Genomic DNA, 8,824 nt, shown 5'->3' with positions numbered 1-8,824 from the left:
GGGCTCGAGCCGCAGCGAGGTGAGCGCCGCCCACAGAGCCTGCGGGTCTCCCAGCGCCAGTCCAGGAGGCAGCTGCGGTGGGGAGGGGAGGGGAGGGTGTGTGTGTCTCTGTGTGTGTCCATGTAATGTGTGTGTCTGTGTCTGTGTGTGTCCATGTAATGTGCCTGGCTGTGTGGTGTGTGTATGTCCGTGTCTCTCTGTGTCTGTGCCCGTGTCTGAGTGTGTCTCTGTGTGTGTCCATGTAATGTGTGTGTGTGTGTGTGTGTGTGTGGCTGTGTGCTGTGTGTGTCTGTGTGAGTGGCTGGTGCTGTGTATGTCCGTGTCTCTGTGTGTGTGTGTCCGTGTCTGAGTGTGACCTGTGGGAGGAGGCTCACACATAAGACAAGCCTGTGTAAAGGGGCTCTGGGCCTGTGGTCTCCTTCCCGCGCTCCCGCCTGCACATTTTAAACTGGGGTTTCAAGCAGTGTCTCCTGTCCTCTCTGTTCTCATCCGTCCGTTCTGTCCTGGTTGTTAAAGACGGTATGAGGGGGAGGGACATGGAAAGAGCGGGCCTGTGTCCTGTGACGCTGATCCTGCGTCTCCCTGCCGGGCCCCAGCCTCCCATCTCCGTTAGGGGCGCGCAGCTGCCTGGTTTACGCCGCGGCCGGTGCGTCCAGCCGAGGTTGTGTAACGCCATTGCGGTGTCATTGTCTGCGGCGCCGGCTGGCCGTTCTACTCACAGTCCCGGGGGCGGCGATCGGCCCGGGAAAGGCTGCCGGGAGGTCGGCGTCCTATGAAAGCCCACGGACTCCGTGCTGTGTGCGCGCACCGTGCCTCTGCCGTGTGCCTGCATACGCACACGTGTGCCTGCGTGTAATTCTGCATCTTTCCTGCTGTGAGTGCAGGAAACATGTTGAGAATATGCTGTAAACCTGACGTCTGAACCACTGCGGCCTGATTACTCCTCAGGGTCCTAGCGTCCTCGGTCGTGTTCCCGTCGGGGCTGCAGCGTGAGCACGAGGTGCGAAGCCGCGTTAGAAAACACGCTGCTGCTTCCTCTTCCTTCTCCCTCGGCCACAGCTCCCTGCCCCCCGGGACCCCCGGTTCGTGGGCGAATTCCTTTCCCGCAGGGTTTGCTCGAGTGGATTTACGTTTAGGTTTCTGCGTGACTGTGTGTGTGTGTGTGTGTGTGTGTGGTTTGAGCTCCATGTCTTGAGTTGTATTGCGCAGTGTGTGCGCATGTACATGTGTGTGTACAATGTGTATGTGTGTGCGGGCACACGTGTATGTGTGCATGGATACGTATGTGCACATGCGTATGCTTGTGTGCATATGTGTGCACACGTGTGCTCAGCTGTGCTGGCTCCCTGCGCTTGGCTGTGAACCCCGTGGAGAATGTGTGTATGCATGTGCACATGTGTATGCGTGTGCGTATGTGTATGTATGCGCATGTGTGTATGTGTGCGCGTGCACATGTGTATGTGTGTGCACACGTGTGCTCAGCTGTGCTGGCTCCCTGCGCTTGGCTGTGAACCCCGTGGAGAATGTGTGCATGCATGTGCACATGTGTATGCGTGTGCGTATGTGTATGTATGCGCATGTGTGTATGTGTGCGCGTGCACATGTGTATGTGTGTGCACACATGTGCTCAGCTGTGCTGGCTCCCTGCGCTTGGCTGTGAACCCCGTGGAGAATGTGTGCATGCATGTGCACATGTGTATGCGTGTGCGTATGTGTATGTATGCGCATGTGTGTATGTGTGCGCGTGCACATGTGTATGTGTGTGCACACGTGTGCTCAGCTGTGCTGGCTCCCTGCGCTTGGCTGTGAACCCCGTGGGGAGCGAGGTGGCCGCAGCTGAGCCTCCGCTCCCCTTGGTACAGTTTGTTGCACTTGACGACCAGCAGCAGCGACAGCCTGGTCCACAGGCCCGTTCCGGCTGACGCGCCCCCGCACGGCGAGGACACGTGTGTCCTGGACGGGGTGGAGGAGCGGCCCCCACGGTCAATACGCCGGGTTCTGCCCAAGCTGGTGAACACGTCACTGTGTGATGTTCTTTCTTGTGGCTCCGTTCACGCGAGCGATTCGCAGCAGGTCCGCGCCCGGGCCTGGTTCTCCACACATTAGCCCTTCCCGGCCACCTGGCCACCTCGGCCCCGTTCCCTGGGGCTTCCTCTCGGGGGCCGTGGCCTGGCGGCCGCAGCACAAGCTACATGGGTGGGTGGCAGGGGATGCTCCCTCGCTGTGTGACCTGAGCAAGTTGCCTGACCTCTCTGGGCTTGGTCTCCTCAGCAGACACGGGGGAAATGGTGCTTCCCTCGCAGGTGCTGGGAGCGTCAGAGATGCTGTCAGAACGCACCTGTCGCGGTGCCGTGGGCACGTTCAGGCTGCGCCTGCTCTTGGCGTAGCTACTCTCACCGTCGCCACCCCCTGGCCGGCTCTCACGCCCTGTCCTGCCGGAACCCAGCTCGGGGCAGTGAGACGTGGCCGCAGCTGGCGGCTCGATCACATGTGTTACTTTCCCAGGACTCCGGGCCCCTGAGAGCAGCCCCTGGAGAAGGAGGGGCCTCCACCTTCCTGAAAGCGGGAGAGGCCGCGCACACGTTAAATACCGCGTCGCTGGGCAAGCCACGGCGACACTCTCTGAGAGGCCGAGTGTGGGCGCGGTCGGGGGTTCCCCATAAATCCTGCAAACCTGGGCGTGGAGACGGCAGGGCCTCTGGCTTTCCGTGCAGATGGCAGGCGGCACGCACCCGGGAGGGTCACGGAGGTCACAGAGAGTCGATTCTCACACGGGGTCCCTGGGAATCACCTGGACAATTTCTGTAAAAGCTGCTGCCTGGGTCCCCGCCTTGAGTGCTCCATCCAGTCCGTGTGGGGTCTGCCTGGCAGACAGTCCAGCTCCTAAAGAGACACCGTCTCCATGGCCCCCCAGTGTCGTTAGGGACCCCGGGCCAGCCGGGTGCCACCGCCACCTGCAGGTGGACAGAAAGCCGAGTGGGTGCTGCCGGGGTCCGGGAAACATCAGTGGGAACTGGAGAAGGACGAGCCTGTCCAGCTGGGGGGCGGCTGACTAAGGAGGGGGTCCAAGTGAGGACACGGGGCCCGTGGAGGCAGCGGGCGGATGGACGGACGGACGGACGGACAGGGCCGGGAGCGATGCAGGCAGAAGGCACAGAGGGATGGCCTCATCACAGACCCTGAGCCACCGCCCATCACTCCTGTTTCCTTGGACTGTGTCCAGGGGCCCGCGGTCTGAGCAGGGCTACACGGGCCATGGGTGGACGGACCAGGGGGTCCCTGCGCCCGGCCCCTCCCAGCCCAGCAGCCTCGACTCACCAGCCGAGGGTATGGCTGCTCTGCAGGCTGAGAAAACGCCAGGCTCTCACGCACGGACTCGGTCACCCTCTGCATGTGCCCGTGTCCCGCCGAGGCCTCCGGACGCGTTTGGTCAGAACCCGCCGCCGTGAGGACACCAGCTCGCGAGGCGGCCCTCTGGTCGGAGCAGCCAGCCTGTCCACTGCTTTATCCAGCGTCTGCCCCGCAGGCCCGGCTCCGCCCGTCTGTGCAGAAAGCAGGTCTGAACTCTCTGCCGGCGGCTGTGAGATCCGGAAGCCGCGGTCGTGTCCAGCCAGGTCTGCCAGCTTCCGGCTGAGGGATCCGTCCCTCGCCCGCGAGGGTCCTCAGTCAAAGCGGCAAACGCGTGGGCGACGCCCGGTTCTGGCAGGTGGAGCGGTGGGTGGGGTCACACACGTGACCCAGGAACTGGGGGAGCTGAGAGGAGGGAGGAGGGGGTCAAGGTGAACGTCCTTCCTGCCGTCCCAGAGGCCTCCTGGGACGGGGCTCCCACGCCAAGGAGACCCCACGAGGCCCGGGGGGCGGGGCCCTGACCTGCAGATGTAGCCCGTGGCCTACATGTCGCCACGGAGCCCATGCTTTGCGGGGTGAGGTCTTCCCTCCAAGAATCCGTCTTATTAACGTGAAAGTGCGTCCCTGCTTTGCCACTGCCTCCTCGAGAGCCTTGTTCCTGATTCCAACTCAGACGTGTGTCTTCAAACAGCAAACCCGCTTCCCTGCCCCCCCCCCCCCCCCCACCACCCCCTCCAAGCCGACCTTCCACGTGTCCCTGCAGCTCCTGAGTCCCCAGCAGACTGGCCCCAGGTCAGGGCCGGTCAAGGCCACAGACTCCTCGTCGCCAGTGGGTGGCAGCATTGTCCCGTGGAGCCATCTGGGCGGCTGAAGGACTGGCCCCGCCCTGAAAAGGCAGAGGCCTCCCCACCTTCCGGTTGTTCTAGGCAGCCCCTAAACGCGCTTTCCCTGCATCCCACCCGGGGCAGAGAGGGCTCTGGATGGGGGGAGGGGTGTGTGCGCCCAGGAAACCTCATGTAAGCGAACCTCCATCGTCCTGCCGTACATCCCGGCAGGATGGCCACGTTAATGGAAAAACTCAGTAGCAATTTCCCTGGCGTTCCTTCTTCCTGGGCAGCGGCCATGCGAGTGGGGAGCGTGGTGGGAGCAGGTGGGGAGTGTGGGGGGAGCAGACATGGCAGCGCCTGCGGGATCCCAGGAGTGGAACTTGCCCCCCAGCCCCTCCCGTTCTGCCCTGCGTCACCCGCCATGGTCCTGGCATCCCCCAGGCCCAGGTGTGCACACAGCTGTCACAGGGGCAACGGAGGGAGGAGTCGCACACAGTGGGGTCCCTTTGGAACACCAGCTGGTGGGCCTGCAGGGCCTGTGAGGGGGTGACGTGCAGAGACGGGCAGGAGTGGCTCTGGGCCCGAGAGGCCTCTCGGGGGAGGCAGGCAGATGCCCTCTCCTCCCCACCAGCTCCTGCGGGGTCTCCACAGACCAGCCTGGGGGGAGGGCTCGGTGGGCGGGCAGCCAGGGGGGCCCTCAGGGGACAGGGCGGCCGGAAAGGGCAGGAGGACATCGGGACAGAGCAGGAGGCACATGGCACATGGCCACTCGCCATGGTGGGCGAGCTGAGTCACTGACAGGAAATGTCACATTTCAGATAAAGACGACGGGGTGCTCCCTGGCTGGCCTCCCAGATTCCGCGCAGCCCAGGCCTGGGGGGCGCGGTGGGGGGAGCGTGACTTCTCAGGGACACGGGGTCCCGCCGGCGCCTTCCCAGGACGCGGTGAGGTGCCGCGGCCGCCGTGGTCACCTGTCCTCGGAAGGGGTGCGGCCCGTGGTCAGAGGTTTCCCTGAGCCCCGCGTGGGCGCCGCTCGGGTGCCGTGATGCAGGGGAGCCTCTGTGCACACGGCGTCTGATTCCTGCAGGTGACTCATCGGAGGAAGTGGACCTGAGCCTGGTGTACCAGGCGGCATCCAGTGGCGATGTCCGTGCGCTGACCGCCCTGATCCGGGAGGACCCCTCCGTCCTGGAGAGCCGCGACACCGAAGGTGAGCGCCCCCTCGCGCAGCCCACACGCGGCCCGGGAGCGACACGGTGCTCACCTGCACACGCACCTCCAGCCGTCACCGCGCCGCTGGGGCAGGAAGCGTGCCGGGCGTTGGCGGTGAGGGTCTCGCTCCCAGCCGGGCGGGGCGGGCGGGTCTGTATTGGCACAGAGCACAGAGCAGGCAAAGGAAGACGGCACGGGCACCACGTCGGCCGTCCTCGGAGGCTGTGACTGTCTCCCTCCAGGGTGTACACCCCTGATGCACGCGGTGTCCGGGCGGCAGGTGGACACGGCGAAGCTGCTGCTGAAGATGGGGGCCAACATCAACAGCCAGGATGCTGAGGGCCGCACCAGCCTGTGTCTGGCCGCCTACCTGGTGAGGCTGTGTGCCTGCCCGCCTACCTGGTGAGGCTGTGTGCCTGCCGCCCTACCTGGTGAGGCTGTGTGCCTGCCGCCCTACCTGGTGAGGCTGTGTGCCTGCTACCCTACCTGGTGAGGCTGTGTGCCTGCCGCCTACCTGGTAAGGCTGTGTGCCTGCCGCCTACCTGGTGAGGCTGAGTGTCCCGGCTCCGCGAGGGGGCTGGGCGCGTGCTGCTCGTGGGTCCCGTGTGCGGGTCTCGGATGCAGGCAGCTGCCATGTCCCCCGACACTGACTCCGCACGCAGAGTTGGTTTCAGGGACGCAGGTCGCTGTGGGTCTTCCCATCAGCCCCCAGTGGGAGACGCTGTGGCCACCAGGACTGTCTCCCACCCTCGCTGCCTCCGCATTTCCCGGGGGGCTTTTCTGGACACCCCGTCCTCCTTCTAAGAATACCCCCTTCACGCCTGGGTGGGGCGCCCTCGAGGCACAGTAGTGCTTGAGGGGGTTTAGGTGGGTGGGAGGGGGAGGACTTGGGGAGCGAGAAGGGGAAGATGGGGAGGGAGAGGGAGGAGCACCGGGCCCCACACAGGACCAGGGGAGAATTCTGCAGTGTCAGGTGCTTGTGTCAAATGCAGCTCCGGGCGTGCACCCCAGGCCCCTGAGTCAGACGGGGCAGGCGGGGCAGGGCTGCCTGTCGACAAACCTCCTGGTCCACTCAGTTGGGAACCCCGCCTGCGAGTCCTGCGTGGGGTCGGGATCCCCCACAAGCACGGCTGCCCCCCAGTCCCTTCTGCTCACCCCTGCCCGCTCCTGCGGGGGAGTTTTTTGGAAAGAGCGTTGGGTCCAGGGATGGAGCAGGACGCAGAGGGGGCTTCTCAAGCTGACGGCCGCGGGCCCTGAGAACAGGGAGGCCAGGCCGCATGCCTCTCGGAATTCTAATGCTCACGCAGCACTTCTCGGCTGGACGGCTGCGTGGGGCCTGGGCAGGTCCCTCTCCAGGTGGCGGGGACCAGTGAGCGGGCAGGTGCCAGCCGGGCAGACGGCTCGTCCTAGGGGTGGCTCACAGGCACGCGGGGGAAGGCTGCCGCATGCCCGGCCGGCGGCGCTCTCTCCTTGTTGCTGTGGTGACTGTGAAGGAGGGTGGATCCTCGCCCGGGGATATTGTTTCATTGGTTTTTAGAGCGAGTGGGAGGGAGGGAGAGGGGAGAGAGAGGTACATCGATGAGAGAGACACACGGATTGGTTGCCTCCCACACAAGTCCCCGCCAGGGTCAGGAAACGAAGCTGCGACCCAGGTCCGTGCCCTTGACCGAGAATCTAACCACTGAGCAACACCAGGCATCGCCGTCTTGGAGTGATGCCCCCCCTCTCCCCTGAGGGCCTGGGAAGGGCGGGGGGGGGCCTGGGGTCACACGGGAAGCCCACCCCCGCCTCCGGCCATGCGTGTGCCACTCCGTCAGGAAACCCGAGAGAAACATCCAGGAGAGACGGGGCCGAGGGGCCGAGAAAGGGCCCAGTCACAGCTCCAGGCTCAGACGCAGACGCCCCCGGCAGCCGTGCGCACAGCGCGCCTCTCCTGTGCCCCTCCTCTCACTTGTCCGATGCGGTGAAAGTGACCGCCCGGCCCCGGCCGGTGTGGCTCAGTGGTTGAGCAGCGGCTGAAGGGTCCCGGGTTCGATTCTGGTCAAGGGCATCTGCCCGGGTTGTGGGCTCGATCCCCAGTGTGGGGCATGCAGGAGGCAGCTGATCCGTGATTCTCTCTCATCACTGATGTTTCTCTCTCTCCCCCTCTCCCTTCCTCTCTGACGTCAGTAAAAATATAAATAAACTTTAGAAAGTGGTCGGTTGCCCAGGTTGTAGGAGAAGCAGGCGGGCCCCGGCTCGCGGTCACACAGACTGGGATCTGTTGGTCCTGGGCGGTGGCCGGGGCGTCAGGACGATTGAGCGCTTCCTCAGCTCTTTCTGAAGAAAGAGAAACCAGCATCACACAGGTTCCAGGAAACGGGAAAAACGATAAAGTGTTTCACCCCACCCCACCCTGCCCGGTCAGATGTTTTCCAAAAGCTGGGGGCCCCGGCCACTCCGACACCTGCCCTCTGGGGGCCTCTGGGGGCCTCTGGCCACACGGGCTCCTCCTGAGGGGGGAACGTGACGGCTCCGACGTCAGCAGCTAAGACCAGGCCGGTGCCTTCGCAAACTCTGGTTCAGCCGGGAAACGTGGGCGTGGAGGTGACGGCTGGCTCCAGAGCCACAGCCCCACTCACAGCCGGGATGTGGCCGTGCTTCCCGGGAGATGTCTCCCTCCCCACCACGCGCTGCCCCGCGTGCTGACTCTGCGTCCAGCATCGCGGGTCTCAGGCCTGGTTCTCCCTGCTTGGGGGTGTCGAGGCTCAGCTCCACGTGCGGGGGGGGGTGCGGGGGAGGGCTGGGAAGTTGCCCCATTGTTCTCCCGTGTGGACGCTTCCTCACGCCTGAGTCCCCCTGAACCGAGTGAGTGACGGGTGAGGGATGGTGGGGAGGCAGCGGGTGGAGGCAGGTGCCTGAGCCACGGACCGGAGGGCGCTGGCCTGCGGCTACACCTGGTGACACCCCCACATTCAGCGTCAGGAAAGCCTGTCAGGGCGGCTGGGCCTGGGCTCAGAGGGGCTGCCTGGAGCGGATGAGGTACGTCCTGTGGCCCCGGGAGGAGCAGGGGAGAGGCCGGGCCTGGGATGGGAGTGGCTCCCTGAGGCACAGGCTGGAGGCCAGGCTGGAGTCACCCCGAGGCGAACTGGGGGATGAGTGAGACCTTGGCGTGGAGGTCAGACCGCGGACAAGCCTGCGGGGGGCCAAGCCCCTAGAGCGCGAGGCGGAGCGGACTCCTCAGTCTCAGGCCCCAGGGACGGGGTGAGAGTGAGCACCAGCGAGAGGCCCCAGAAATGGGGGGCGGGGGGCAGGAGAGAGAGTCTGGGGATCGGCCGCCATCGGACGGGGCACAGGTCCCGGGAAAGCTCGAGGTCACCCCGACGGCAGCTCCCAGGGTCTGACCACTGAGTCCAGCAGGACGTCTCAGCTGGGGGAGGGCGGGGGGTGTGGGTGTT

The 8,824-nt window shown here is 65.0% G+C and overlaps 1 protein-coding gene across 1 annotated transcript in view; it reads left to right on the top strand.

Moving 5' to 3' along the window:
- The window catches only part of ANKRD55 (ankyrin repeat domain 55), a 97,591-nt gene that overhangs the window by 28,325 nt on the left and 60,442 nt on the right, over positions 1 to 8,824 (top strand). The window contains exons 3-4 of the mRNA XM_015562614.1: positions 5,125 to 5,385; positions 5,630 to 5,789. Coding sequence (XP_015418100.1) covers positions 5,125 to 5,385; positions 5,630 to 5,789 — 421 coding nt within the window. The remainder of the gene's footprint in view (positions 1 to 5,124; positions 5,386 to 5,629; positions 5,790 to 8,824) is intronic.

This window comes from Myotis davidii, unplaced genomic scaffold (assembly GCF_000327345.1).
Source record: "Myotis davidii unplaced genomic scaffold, ASM32734v1 scaffold496, whole genome shotgun sequence".
Lineage (NCBI taxonomy): Eukaryota > Metazoa > Chordata > Mammalia > Chiroptera > Vespertilionidae > Myotis > Myotis davidii.
The sequence above is the reverse complement of the archived record's forward strand: the minus strand, read 5'-3'. Positions and strand labels throughout refer to the sequence as shown.